We start from the raw sequence: 14,039 nt of genomic DNA, 5'->3' as shown, positions 1-14,039 counted from the left end.
CACCTGTGGTGTTCAATGGCCTGATCCTAGAGTCATACATATCAGCACATGCATCAAAATTCATCACCTCATGGGCAGTGGTTAGCACTAAGAGGAATTATGGATTCAAGCTAACCATTAACAACAGGCTACAATTATTTGTGAAACTGGAGCCTTTTAGCTTGTTGGTTTTAACAGCAAATATTTTTCAACAGAGTGTTTTGTTATTTGACACAGCCTTTATGTTAGGATTTCTTCCTATCAACAGCATAGACTAGTCAGATTTGAGCTACATCATAGTTTGTCACACTATGTAAAAGGCTACTCAGCCTTTCTGCACGGGGAAAAAAAGAAGAAAAAAAATATATGTATGAAGGATTCCTACTGCAATGCCAAGAACAACCCAGGCAAGAGGGAAAATCTCCTCAGTTGAGTCCAGAGACTGCTTTAGACAGGAATCAAATACAATCAGGCGTTGTTTTTTTTGTTTTTTTTTCCCTTAATGTAGTGCTAAACTTCATTAGTAGAAGCAATGTTTTAAGTGTATGTAGAAGACTAACATATCCCAACAGTATTTTAAAGGAGAGAAAAAGACATTTATAAAGACAACCTGGAAACATTAAAGGCATCTGCCCATTCCCACAACCAGCTCATGGAGAGACAGAGAATAGCCCCAAAGACTTCTACACATAAGCTTTCAATACAGGAATGCCTACAAGTAGAAGTGTTAAATTTACAACCTGCCAGAGCAGTTCACCTCCCTTAAAGCCAGCGGCCTTCTCCACAAGAGAAAGTGCAGCAGGCTGGATGGGCTGCTTGAGAGGTAATAACCTGTGCCAGTCTTCACCTTCCAAGAGGAGGGCAGAGAGGAGAAGGCCTACCAGCTACTGTGGTAGCATCAATACAATGGAAACACAAAGATATGTGCACGAACATTGTGCACATACAGGAAAACCCTAACAGTATTCAGAGAGTGCAGAGCTGCAGTATGTACAACAAGCAGCTGCTCTATATAGAAAGCAGATTGCATGTGATGATCTCAAGGCTCCACCACAGCTTGGCCAGAAGTGCTGACTGCTTATACCTGCAGACCATCTGCAGTCTCAAATATTGGGAAGTCAGTTGCTGCAGCCAGTTTTCATCCAGTTTTGTAAGGATCTGCAGCTAAGTAGGAAGCTAAGGCTTCCTCCACATTCAGTAGAGATGCACACTTTAAAGACTGAACTCACTTAGCTATTTTAGGTATCTACTGTAACAATGCAAATGACAACTGAACACCACCTTTCTCCATTAGCCAGAGAATGCGCTTTGGCTTATTTCAATGCAGATAACTACATTTACTCAAACGGATCCCACTTTTGGCATCCTAACTAACCAGCTACAAAATGCTGGTACACAAATACAGCAATAATCTAAAAGCTGAGTCTGGGTTGTCAGACCAAAGATTACACTTTCCATATTAAGGCGTCTGATTTTGAATTCTGATTGGACAAAAAGAAATGAAGCGCACAGCTGTGCAACCACACAGGCTGTCTGGGACTGTGTACAGCACTGCACACAGTGCCTGTTCTAGCCCCACTGTCCTCTGCCATCCAGTGAATGAAACTGCCAAGCAGACTGTGCTGTCACATTGGCTAAGGCTCACATTTAAAGGATTAGAAAACCTCTGCTTCTTAATATCACCAGAAAAACAGTTGTCTTGAAAGGGTTACTACTGAGCTGTAACTAATATTTAAGTCAGACATTAAGAACACATTACATTGTTCCAAATTCTAACAGTCAGCAGTTTGCCTCATCCACAAAAAAAACCAAAACAAACCAGAAAAACAAACACAAGAGCAAAGCTTTGTACAAAGTAGGGGGGAAAAGAAAGTCAAAAAACCTGACAGTCTGCATTAAAAAATACTACCAAAACTCCAACAAATGTCTAAAATTTTAATACTGGAACAATGACCCTTTCACAAAGAGATTTTAAAGACTCAGTGTATGTATTCACAACAGCAACAAATAAGGCATATTCTCCACATCCGTGTTCATAAATAAAAGACATTGAAAAGCAGTGTGACCTGATCTCACTTAAACTGTCAAGCATTAAAGAATTCAAGCATTTTACTTACTTTTATACGTACTAGATTGTCAGTTTATTCACAATTATCATGGGCATGTGCTAAACTAATTCCAAAATCACTGAAACAAATATTCCAATCAGAGCAAAAGTTTAGACCTTAAAGTGCTCATTAGATACCAAACATTTTAGTTATAATTAGGAAATGTTGAGGTTTACTACATTCCTTACACAGAATCTGAAAGAACATTATATACACAATCTACAGTCATCAGTATAAATAGTAAATAATTTAACTTTGTATCTCAAATGTGACTAGTAGTAAAGGGATTCTAAGAGACTACCCTGATTCTGCCAGAAAAAAAATATAGATATATAGAAAAAGAAATCAGAAGAGTCATCCCATACAGTCACAAGAATTATATATCCCCAGTGCTGCCATTTTGGTCAATCTCTTTAACTAATTCTGATAACATCACTCGTGAAGCACCTACCACATTACCAACACAGCATTACAGCAGCTTTCTTGTGACAGAATTGATTGGGTCCATTGAACAGGAAATGTTGCTACTAAGAAGTGTAATGAGACCCAAATTCCTTAATTATACTGAATAAATATGTACTACAACGCACTACAGTTTGCAGAGAACTCTGAACTACACTGTCAAACAATAAAATTTAGGTGTCCTATATTAATTCTCAGTGAACCACAGTGCTTAGAATACAAGTTAGAGGTATCTGCAAAAAATGCAAAAGCCTAAACTGGCTATTTTACAAAGTCTAACTGGTTCAATTCAATCCAGAACCACAGTATATTTACTAGACAAGTCACTCAGCCTAATAAGAGCAAATCAAACCTCTCCACCTCACCACCAGTCCTATGCAATTTTGACTTACAGTTTTCTGGCCTGCTGTATTATCCTGTGCACAGGTTAAGCCCATTTCACGTAGAATTAATATGAGTTCACTGGAACAGGTTGCCCAAGGAGGTTGTGGATGCCCCATCCATGCAGGCATTCAAGGCCAGGCTGGATGTGGCTCTGGGCAGCCTGGTCTGGTGGTTGGTGACCCTGCACAGAGCAGGGGGTTGAAACTAAATGATCATTGTGGTTCTTTTCAACCCAGGCCATTCTATGATTCTATGAGTTATCTGTGAAATGTTAGCACTCTCAATCACTGTACTCTTCATGGCACAGACGCTTCTCAACATTTCCTGTTAAAGTACAGCTCAGCAAGCTTTCAAAAATAAGAACACCCTTAAAACACAAGAGTGTTCATGAATGTACTGTAAAGAGTATATAACTTCCTGTTATTGTTTTTCACTTCTCATTTGCAAAGAGGGGCAATACTTCATCCTCTTCCAGCCTTTCTGCCAACTCTACAACTAGACTTTGTAGCTTTTGGAAAGATAGAACAGTATACCCACTAACATGCTATAATGTGATAACAGTAAATCAAAAGCCATAAATTAAAACAACAGTGAAACTTCTATAAATGCACTGGAATTTTGCAAAAATCGCATTTTAACTTTTGGTCAACATTTCTGCTAAAGTCAAAGTCTGCTGTACAAAATCATGTTAGTGCCTGCAGGAATAAGCCCCTGGTTTAATACTTTAGTTTTAGCTTAGTGTGTAGTAAGCCCAAACTACTAGATTTCTTAAAAATAACAGACAGGACATTGTAAAGCTGTGTTTCTTCCCTACTTGACACCATCAGTAGATGCTGCCCTTGTAAAACCACATTCATAAGGAAAATTGCTGTGATATTCAGAAGAATTGAAGGCAAGCAAATGTGCGTGTGCAACAAAAGCTGTCAAGGTGACAAACGATTCAGTGGACTGCTTTCTTCTCCACCTGCAGCAAGCTTGAGCGTTGTTATCTTCCGAGGGGGGTGCTGAGGACTCTTACGAAGGTTGTCATCCATCTGCAGAGAAATAATGAGAGCCGGATCTGGCAAACAGCAGAATGTAAATTACACAATTAGTCTATTTGTCAGGACTCCTATCAAGAACTCTGGTTTGTTGTTTTTTGGGTTGTTTTGTTCTCAAATTTCTTATTTTCTTTTAGCCTTTCTTATTTTACCTAAAACAATATCTTGATTCCTTTCTTCTCCCAAAAATCTGCTTTAAGTGTTGCTATTCATTCCATGAGCATATGACAAACATAAAACAAACAGGTACATTTCTGCTTTGCTCAATTCATTTCTTCAAGATTACCAAACAAAGCAACACTGCTGCCTTCTTCTAAGAGGTCACAGTTTCAATTTTGTACAATAGCCAAACACTACTAGAAAGCAGATCAAAAGTCAGATTGCTAACAAAAGTGGGTATTTTTCCATGCTCAGCACCTTACAGGAAGAAATATTTTTTTCAACTTAGAAATGCTTTGGAGATCCTAGATGAATTTAGATCAGCTAAGATTTCAAAAACTATTTAATAAAGAGATTATAGTGTGATCTTTTCAAACACAGGTTAAAATAAATCTCTGAATATAAACATTTTATATTTTTCATAGGATAGCCATCTAATACCCTGTGTGTACTGCAGTACCAAAAAAAAACAAAAAAAAAGATTTATTACTACAGAATAAGCAGAATCACAGAAGACTGCATGGGGGAGATCTCCAAAGGTTGCCTAGTCCATCCTACTTCCTAGGATCAGCTTTACATAAACCATGGCTGATAAATGTCTACTTAGCCTATTTTTTAAAACTTTCACAGCTACACTTCAGTACCAGAAAGAGATACAATCAGTACCAAATGCTGCAGAAGCTGTACATAACTAATGATCCATCTGATAGACTGATCTTTTTTAGAAAGTGCATTCTGTCCTTGCATCAGTAAACTAATTCTTCGTAATTATTTTTAACATAAGTTGCATAGTTCTTATAGGTGCTGAAGCACAGCCTTGGAAATGCAGGAATAAAAGGCAGAATGGAAGCAGGAGAAGGAAGGACTGTACATCAGTGACTGTAAGAAATCAGCTGGGAGCAAGGAGACTGGGATATTGATATCAACAAGGCCAATTTCAGAGCTTTGCTCGTAAGTTTTCGTGCTGAGGTCTTGCAAGACCATTTCTAATTCTGATCATTACACTTGCATCCCCCTCACATGGCAGATGAACTTGTGGAAAGACAACATTTTACTATTCATACGTGCACTTGCAAGGGCATCACTGATTGTAGTAAAAATATTTTACATACAAGGCTTCATCAATTAATTTCTTATAAAATACATTATTTTCTTCCCTTGTCTCTATACAAAGTAACTCACTAGAAAAGACAATTAAAATATAATGTTCGTTGTACCGTTGCAGTTGTAAGAGTATTTGTGAACAAATAACCACAAAGAAGCAGGATATTAAAGAGACTGAAGCAAAAGTAACCTTTTCAATCAAGTTGGATTCCTTATTTACAAGCTGTGTGAGTTTCTGCAGATTAGCATCTGCTGTATCCTGTCCAGATGGAGAATGGCCTAGAGTGAAGGCAGAAAGATGAAGACTGAAAAGGTATTTACAAAAGCTTTTACATTCTTAAAAAGAAAGAAACAAATGAATATTGGAAGAAAAGTTCATGCAGTATTTTTTATCCTAAGATGAATTTAAATGGAAAAGTCATTCTTTGTCAGAGAAACAGAAACACTAAGCATGAGCCGTACCACAGATACAAGTGGATTTAGCCAAGGCATGACAGGCTTTAAATCTGAGAATTAAGCCTTGCCTATAATTTTCAATCCTTTCTGCACAACTGTGGAAGCTTCCCTACATCATTTCCCCACAGAACTTCCAACACAAATTTACAAACCCTTACTATGCTTTGGTTCAAATGTGGAAACCACCACTACTACTTCAAACAGATTATACGTGAGCAAAAGTGGAAGAGAAACACAACCTACCTGTAATAGTTAACTTGAAATAGCAGGTCAAAATATCATCGCAGAACCGACACAGGTTGGTAAGCTGTTTCAAATGCTCTTGTAATTGTACTCTAGGGAAGCACACTTTATAAACTGGCGCAAGGAAACCAAACACAAAGGCATCCAAGGTAGTAGGTCTGAAAAGAATGTCAAAAAAGAACAAAGCCCAAGTGTGACTGAGGTAAGACACCAAGACCTCCAGAACTGAACCAGTTTCTGTATACATCAGACAAAATTTAGGACAGAATCTTCGGAGATTTTCAGGCATTGCATTTATCAGATATTAAAAGACACTTTGAACACACTATCTAATGATTTCAGAATGTTTGAATTAGGGACATACTGATAAACTGAAATAGTTGCTTTAGCATTAAAATAGAATCATGTATCATGCACACTGATAAACAATCCACTCTAGAATACATTTCTGACATTACAAAAGACAAGCAGACAAATCACATGCCAGTAGAACAGGATCCTTTCACATGATGAGGTCTAACTTCACTGGCGAAGGGAAGAGATTGTCCTTATTGGGTGCTACCTTGGCAATATATGCTTCCTGTTCTATGTACACAAGCAAGAGCAGCCTTCTCAGACCTATGCCATCTTCCCAAGGAGCCTGGTAACACCTCACGCTTCAGGTAGTTTTTCTACAAGCAGTCACAGCACTGGCCAGAGAATAATTCTCTGGAACCCAGAACCCTAACTCATTAAACATGCTATATGAGCTGATGTAGGCAGTATCTGCCACCCCATGGAAAGATGCAGCACTTTTTATGACTCTGGACTTATTGCTTCCAAAGGCCACTGAAAAAGCAGTGTATGAATCGTGAAACTATTGTGCAGCACCGTGTAACCTTCTAGCAGATTTAAAAAAACAAGTGTTAAGTGTTCACAGAGTCATGGCACTTGTTTATGAAAAATAACAACAGCAAACACCAACAGTATAAACAAAGAAAGCACACTCACGTGTTTCCAAAGAAAAACTGAGATGTTCCCAATCTCTTTGACAGGAGATTTAGGCACTCCTTGGCATCTCTGTATATCTGATGAGACACAAAATCATTTAAGAGCCCTAGCTGCAGCAAACAGTAGTTGACACACTATTGTACACCATTATCATGGTGTGCTAGTTTATTTCATGACACATTCTTTACTATACAACAAGTACCTGTGCTTCCACTTCAGTGAGACTGTAGAGAGGAGGGCCTCCTCTTGTCAGCAAGATCCTGTTGAGTGCTTCCCTGGACATCTTTCCAGGCAGATACAAACTTAGTGGGAAGGGAATCCTTGAGGCAAACCATGGTTTTGTTACACTGCAGTAATTTTCAGCCTCAACCCAAAAAGTGTGCAGCTATATCAACACAAGGAAGAGGATGACTGGAATCTGGGTTAAAAACATTAGACTTCTCTTAAAAGTATAATGAGTAAGATTTGTCACAGGAGAAAAAGGAATTATCGTACTTTAAAACAATTAAGTCTCTGCACAGGATTATACTAATCCTTTCAGTTTAATGGTATATAATTAACGCCACAGAGCTACCTTCAACCTAAATAAAAAGATAACGCTTATATATACATGCACAAAATTGCACACAGTGCTATGTGCACGCATGCATATATACACACATGCATATATTGTACAGAGAAACTGTATTACAACATAAGTTGTAAATGTATAGGATCAAGTTTGAAATATTTTGAATTTTCTTTTGAAATTTTACATACATTTTAAAATGAAGATGTATTAGGAAAATATGAATTTGAAAGCCTTGCAGGATAACTGAAGATGCTACCCATGACACCACCTGGCTATAAGTACCTGTTCCTGCATAAGTTCAAGTCAAAGGTATTAAACAGATCAAGTGCCTGCAGCCTTTTTTAATAACTATAACTTACTTATACTAAATTGGTGAGGGCGAGCAGCCATGTGTTATTTACTGAACCAAAAAATGAACTGGTGGTAGGTATTTCAATAGTTCCCACTTAACAGCTCAAAAGGCTTTCAGAGCTCTGCACCCCACATCAGCCATACCACGTTACTTGAAGCTTTTTCAAAAAGCCTCATGAAACAAAGAAATGCCAGAATAAGCTGTTTGCAGGATACTGTTCCCAAAAATTATCTAAGAAAAAAAAAAACCACATTCAGAGGTGCCATTTTAAAAGTCTTTCTTAAGTTCATTATTATGACTTCACACCTCCCACACACTTCTTTCTTCTTCAAAGTTGCTAGGCAGTAATTTCAAAATTGGACTAAGAATGCAAATACATTCAAGCCAGGACTATGGCTGAGAAACTTCTCTGTCTCTCACACTGGGCACCTCTTATAATACTCATAAAATTCCAGCCATTATAAAGTATTCACTAGTATTTACCAGAGCAGGAAGCAATTTCTCTTCGAGTAGTGCAATATAAGCCAGTGTATCAGCTCCTTGTTTTGCAGACAATTCATAATCAGCATTGTATCTCTGTGAATTTAAGAACAAAACAACAGAAGAAAAGTCACCAACCACCTCATGCTATACATAGTGTTACATGGAACTTTCCAGAAAGATGATCAACACAACCCAAAATAACCTCAAACTTAACAGCTACCAGGCTGTTAAATATACAGTACTTTTCTGAGCAGAAGACATGCATTTTCTGCAGTTGTTTCCCTTCAGTTCTTCAGACTGACTGTGTTACAGTTCCAAACATTTTCCATTTCTACTTTCCCATTCTAAGATTTTGGGGCCCTCCCACTGCCAAAATAACTCTTGTGCCGACTTCCCGCTGCTTTCCAAGCCACTGTCCTGTAACATGGAGGCAACTTTTCAGTATGTAGTGCTGAGGCAAACCTCTGGCAAGACCCCACCTGTATTTCTGAGGACACGTCTGTCACTTAAGCTGTCATAAGCACTAAAAAAAAGAAAGTACTTCTGTCGTTTAATTACCTTTTCATATGCTTAAAAATTGAATGCTGACAATAAAAGGCATTAAACATACAGCTAAATTAATGTTGTTACAGCTACCTGAGCTTTTGATTCAAACAATGAATACCTTTTAAGGTACACTGAAAGGGCTGGTAATCTGGGAATTTCATTAATTTAGAAATGGAAAAAATTGGCATTGAGCCACCTTACTTTTAGGTATCTTAAAAGCATGCATATTACTGGTATACTTTGGAGTTTAAACAGGTTGCTCTTTTTCCATCAATATGGAACCCTTGGTATTCAAATGGATAGGAAACTGCAGTATTTTAAAAACATTGCTCAGTTTTTCAGATTAAATCTTTCTCCAGAGAAAAACAGAAAGTTTCACTAACTTGCCTTTCATCAGATAGTCTCCTTAACTAGGCAGGAAAAGAATTTCCAATGTAAAGACAGCAGTGGGCTGGATGACCATCTTAGAAATAAAAATGATGATGCTGTGCTTTATTAAGCATCTTTATACTCATGAAGAGAAGAAGCAGTGTAGCTTTACTCTTTTTGAATAAAACATTGAGAGATCTACAAAAGGCAGGCAAGATTTGACTACACAATAACATGATTGCATCAAGAACTGCCTGCAGACATTTTTATGCTACAAGCTTCAGAAAAACTACATAGATTAAAAACAACACCATATGTGTTATCCTTCAGAAAAAAGAAGAAAAAAAAAAACAAAAAACACCAGGAGATGATTACCCATTTGAACAGTTAAAACTATACTTCCCTAACTGTGATCTCCTAGGTCTGCAAAGCTACAATGACGTTAAAGTGTTATAATTAACAGCATGATGAAACTCAGTGAGAAACTGCTCAGTTGAGGCTAGCCTGTCGTCCTTTCCAATGAAGAATTTTCTTGTGCCTATTTTTAAATTTTTCATAACAACCAAACTTTTAAACAGCACTCCATGATCCACTATTTTGCAATTCTCATGTGTGTACAAAATATAGAAAAGCAGTGAGTCAGAACTGGTTTCCAGGTTTTAAGAAACCCGTATCAATCTGTGTGGGAGATGCAAAAAATTCATTACAAAGTAGAGAAAATCAATCTTCTGAGGGCAACATACCTGCTTTCTTAAGAAGTTTAGTATTTTTGCTGGCTGAGAAATAACAGTGTCTTCTGATATCAGGACGGGTACATCTGCTAGAAGGCACAAATAATGCAGTCAAAAGAACTCATATATAGCAAGTCTCATGTAACTAGAAAGTGATCAGTCACTTCATCTGTTTTCCTTTCCTGCACTGCATGCTCTAACCTTCCCAACACATAGGTATAAAATAAGCTATGTGTAGTTGATTTCCACCAAGATCATATACACATTTGGCATACAGTGGCCTTTGCTAATAATACATTAAAAAGGGCCCAGACTGAAGCCAATGTTATATACTAGATATCTGATACTTTGAGACCCAGGCTACTTGCCTGGATTTCAACCAGAATATCTTCTAGGCCTTTTTCATCCTATTGTTTTCCTAGCCTTTCTTAAACCATTTTTACCACCTGCAACCACTGATTAAGCTACCAGTGCCTAAAGAAGATCTCTTCCAGAACCAAAGAATTTTCTTCATACAGAAGCATATTAGTCTGTTTTTACTCATTAGATTGTAGAAATAAAGACTGCAGACAGTAAATCTCTTTAACAGAGGCTGTCTTATAGCACGTTTAAAAGATACCTGCCACAATGAGCCCAAGAGGACTATTAAGCTAAATACTACTAAAATATCAATTATAAAATGTTTAGATTTTTTAATTATTTTTTTTTTTTAAATTTTATTTTTATTTTTTTTTTCCTGGTAGGGATTTTAATTATCTTGCCCATGAAGAAAACTGCAAAACTTATGGAGAAGTAAACCAAAGTAATTCTTGGTAGTTCCATTAAGGGAAAGCAATACAGCAAACAATAAAAGTGAAAGGTGCAACTGTTAAGTGAACACAGTAATGCCTAAGTTAAAGACATGGTAAGTTTAAGTGACAAACTACTTCACTGTGCAGTGACGTTATTTGTCTGGAATACACCAACACAATGACCTAAATGCTGAGCAAACTGATAAGCAATATGTAGAAATATCCAATGTAAAGAAATCTCTGGCACCTACTTTGTCAGCTACCTTTCCCAATTCAACGTCTGTAACTTAGCACAGTACCAAATATCCAAGCTGATGAAAGTTACACTCTTTCAGGTTCATATTCTACTTCCACCTGCACAAGCTTGTTAAATCACGTGTAATTAAAGAATGCTACTTCCATTATGCAAGTCTGGTAACTACTACATAAATATCTCCATTCAACTGCTTTCAGTGTATCATCTCTTCAGACTGCCTGACAAAACAGGTGTATGCTTTTGCATTACCACTTTGTTGAGTCTCCTCTGCATCATCACCCATACACATTTTACTAAAGTGCCCTTTAAGGCATTCTATTTATATCTTCTGTTACTTGCCCCTTGCAAAATCATCACACTTGATTCTGTAAAGATGCCTATTAATATGCAATGGAAACAGGTAAACCGCACAGGGACAGACAGAACATGAACACAAAACCAAAGGAAATGAAGAAAAAGAAACCTTGGGATTAGAAGTCACACTTCTAAAGCGATGAAGATTATAATTATAATAGAAATGCAAATAAGGTACCTTTTGGAGTGCTCCAGGAATTATTTATAGTATTCACTGTCAGAGGAGCACCAGAGAACTTAGCATAAGCCTGCAACAGATTGCAGAAAATAATGTAGTCAGCACATATAGGTGTAAGACAGCAGTCCAAAAAGCAGGCCTGAGCATTCCGATCAGCTGCACTGGGTTAAATAATTCTTTATAAATTCACCAACACTCCGCACACCTGTGCTTCTGAACCAGACACAGGCTCCTATTTTTGAGGGTTCTGGTCAGAGTTCCTTGCAGCAACGTGCAATAACCAAGAAGGACGAAACTTATTTAATCGTTTCGGGCTGCTCGTTAACGCCGGCGCACGCCGCCCCCGCTCACAGTGCAGCGCGGTCCCCTGCCTGGCGGCTCCCCGCGGGCACAACCCGGGCCCCGCTCGGTCCCACCACATCCCGGCCCCCGCCGCCCCGCCAACTGCCGCCGTGCCCCGCACCCGGCACAGGCCGCGCCCGGCTTCAGGGCGCCCCTCGCTGGCAGCGCCGCCTTCCCGGCGGGAGCCGCCCGGCACAGCCACTCGGGCGCGGGGCGGCCTCCCTCCCTGTCGCCCTCCTCCCGGGGCGGGTGGCGGGCCCCGCCGTTACCATGACGGTCAGAGACTCCGGATGAAGGGACGGCAGCCCCCAGTCGCCACCCCAGCAGCTCAGCTCCATGGGAGCCGCCATCTTGTCCGCCGGCAGCGCGGGCCCGGGGAACGCGCTGCTACTGCCCTCGCATGGCGGCGCCCGAGCGCCCCCGGCAGCACCGCCGGGAGGGAAAAACGGCAGGCGGCGGGAGCGGCTCGGGGGCGTTGCTGGTGCTCGGCTTGGGGGCTTCTACCCGCGCTCTGTTACCGCGGCCCGGCGCTGAGGCTGCCCGGTTGCCCGAGGCCGTCAGCCTGCCTAGAGATGCCGCCCGCCGTGCAAAATGTACTGCTTGAAATTACTGCGTGGCTGAACCCCGGCTCTGCGGGCTGGTTGTGCGGCCCGAGGTCACGGCTTTCCACAGGAACAAAAACGACGGCTTTTGAGCAGCCGTCAGCGATTTGCCTTTGAAAATGAGAAAATCTGTGTGATACCGTTTTTGACCAAGTAATTATGAGAGCCCAAGTAACTACCACAGAGTGCAGTGTGTGTTTTTACTGAGGACCTCTTAATATATCAGCCTGCATTTTGTTTCAACATTCACACGCACATGCTAAAGTACTACTTACTGTTAAAGGACAGTCGAGTAAGATGTTTCCATCCTTCCTACACAGGGAAAAATATTACTGGGCCTTAAATAAGAAAAAACAAACAAACCAAAAGCAGCACTGACCACCGCTATTCAGGTGGTCACAAAGAAGGGGAGCAAGGGCTCTTAAGGCTTCTTCCTGCCTGCCTCATCAGATCTGTGGTTTCAGATCTGCGTGAAATTTGTGTCACAAACATTCTTTCTACACACCCTTTCAATGAAAACGTGGCAGGATCAAACTCCTAAGTGTTACCAGAAATACAGAAGGTTGTGGTTTAGACCTGTACTTGACTGAGATTTCACTTGCATTAAGGCTTTTCTATCTTAACTTCCTATGCGCCCTGGTTTTTAGTCACCCATAAAACTCCATAAGAACAGCGAGTCTCCTCATGGATGTTAGGAACAAAATATGAAACCTAAATTAAGCAGCAGGGATTCCTTCCTAACTCCTCAGTCACATTACTTGGAATCTGCATAGGCCAAGGACACTTCTGCAAAACAAAATATATCAAATTGGCAGCTACTATGTATTGTCTACACCTACAGTATTATTGGTTTACGTAAAATAAGCAGGACAAATATTTTAGCAGTTGGGGCTCACTTGCAGATCTTCTATAACAAAAAAAGTCAGTCTTGCATTCCTGTGAAAAAATTCCTTACAGAAGTTTCCTGAAACTTTCTTGTAGACAGTAGTGCCCAGTAACCACTTTCTGATTTGTATGCACAATACCAACCTCCAGTAAGTTAAGCTGGAGTTTGTACTTCAGGGAAAACACAAGAGTGGAAAAGAAATGGCTAATATTCCATTGTTGTTATTGAAAATGATGGTTACAAGGTCAAACAGTCCCATCCAGACAGCAGATAAACACTATGCTTTGTAAAAATCCCTTAAAGAAGGTTTTGCTTGAGCACAAAATCTCTTCCAGTCTGTAACATACTCCAATACTAAAAAATAAAAACTTGGAAAATTGCAGTGACCTTTGTGCGTACTGGATAACTTTATTTAAATATGATCTTAAACTTCTGCTTATGTATTTTATGGACTTGTTTTGTTTTATTGTGTGGTATGCTCTGTTTACCAAATCTTGCTCTAACTCACATGGTGAATAAGCACAACGAGTAAGCAGGCAGAGGAAAAACAGAATTTGAATCTCAAACAGCCAATAGCAAAGAGAATAAAATGCCACAGACAAGATCTTCCTCACACTGAGTTGATTAGTACCAGTCCACAAGACTCCACTGTA

The 14,039-nt window shown here is 39.5% G+C and overlaps 1 protein-coding gene across 4 annotated transcripts; it reads right to left on the bottom strand.

The window, feature by feature from the left end:
• Positions 1-1,895: 1,895 nt before the first annotated feature.
• Positions 1,896-12,317, bottom strand: MTX3 (metaxin 3). Of its 4 annotated transcripts, none has more exons than XM_072359116.1 (9): positions 12,168-12,317; positions 11,557-11,626; positions 9,990-10,066; positions 8,332-8,424; positions 7,128-7,310; positions 6,926-7,002; positions 5,936-6,093; positions 5,427-5,515; positions 1,896-3,993 (listed from the first exon to the last, which is right to left on the bottom strand). In XM_072359116.1, the coding sequence occupies exons 1-9, from the start codon at positions 12,246-12,248 to the stop codon at positions 3,919-3,921; spliced, it is 903 nt and encodes a 300-aa protein (XP_072215217.1). In that variant the 5' UTR covers positions 12,249-12,317; the 3' UTR covers positions 1,896-3,918. The 4 variants fall into 4 exon arrangements, with proteins under 4 accessions (XP_072215217.1, XP_072215218.1, XP_072215216.1 ...); XM_072359117.1 differs by having other exon boundaries at positions 9,990-10,063; XM_072359115.1 differs by having other exon boundaries at positions 1,896-3,967; positions 9,990-10,063.
• Between the last annotated feature and the right edge of the window lie 1,722 nt (positions 12,318-14,039).

This window comes from Excalfactoria chinensis, chromosome Z (genome assembly GCF_039878825.1).
Source record: "Excalfactoria chinensis isolate bCotChi1 chromosome Z, bCotChi1.hap2, whole genome shotgun sequence".
Lineage (NCBI taxonomy): Eukaryota > Metazoa > Chordata > Aves > Galliformes > Phasianidae > Excalfactoria > Excalfactoria chinensis.
Note: the sequence above shows the minus strand (reverse complement) of the source record. Positions and strands in the feature narration are given on the sequence as shown.

Bases quoted from the DNA above. Each gene is read 5' to 3' on its own strand.
- MTX3 (XM_072359119.1), bottom strand. From the start codon at position 12,248: ATGGCGGCTCCCATGGAGCTGAGCTGCTGGGGTGGCGACTGGGGGCTG. The intron at 8,425-9,989 runs GTATGTTGCCCT...TTAAATTCACAG, and splicing joins TAAACTTCTTAAGAAAGCAG to AGATACAATGCTGATTATGA. The intron at 7,311-8,331 runs GTAAATACTAGT...GTGTTGATATAG, and splicing joins AGAAATTGCTTCCTGCTCTG to CTGCACACTTTTTGGGTTGA.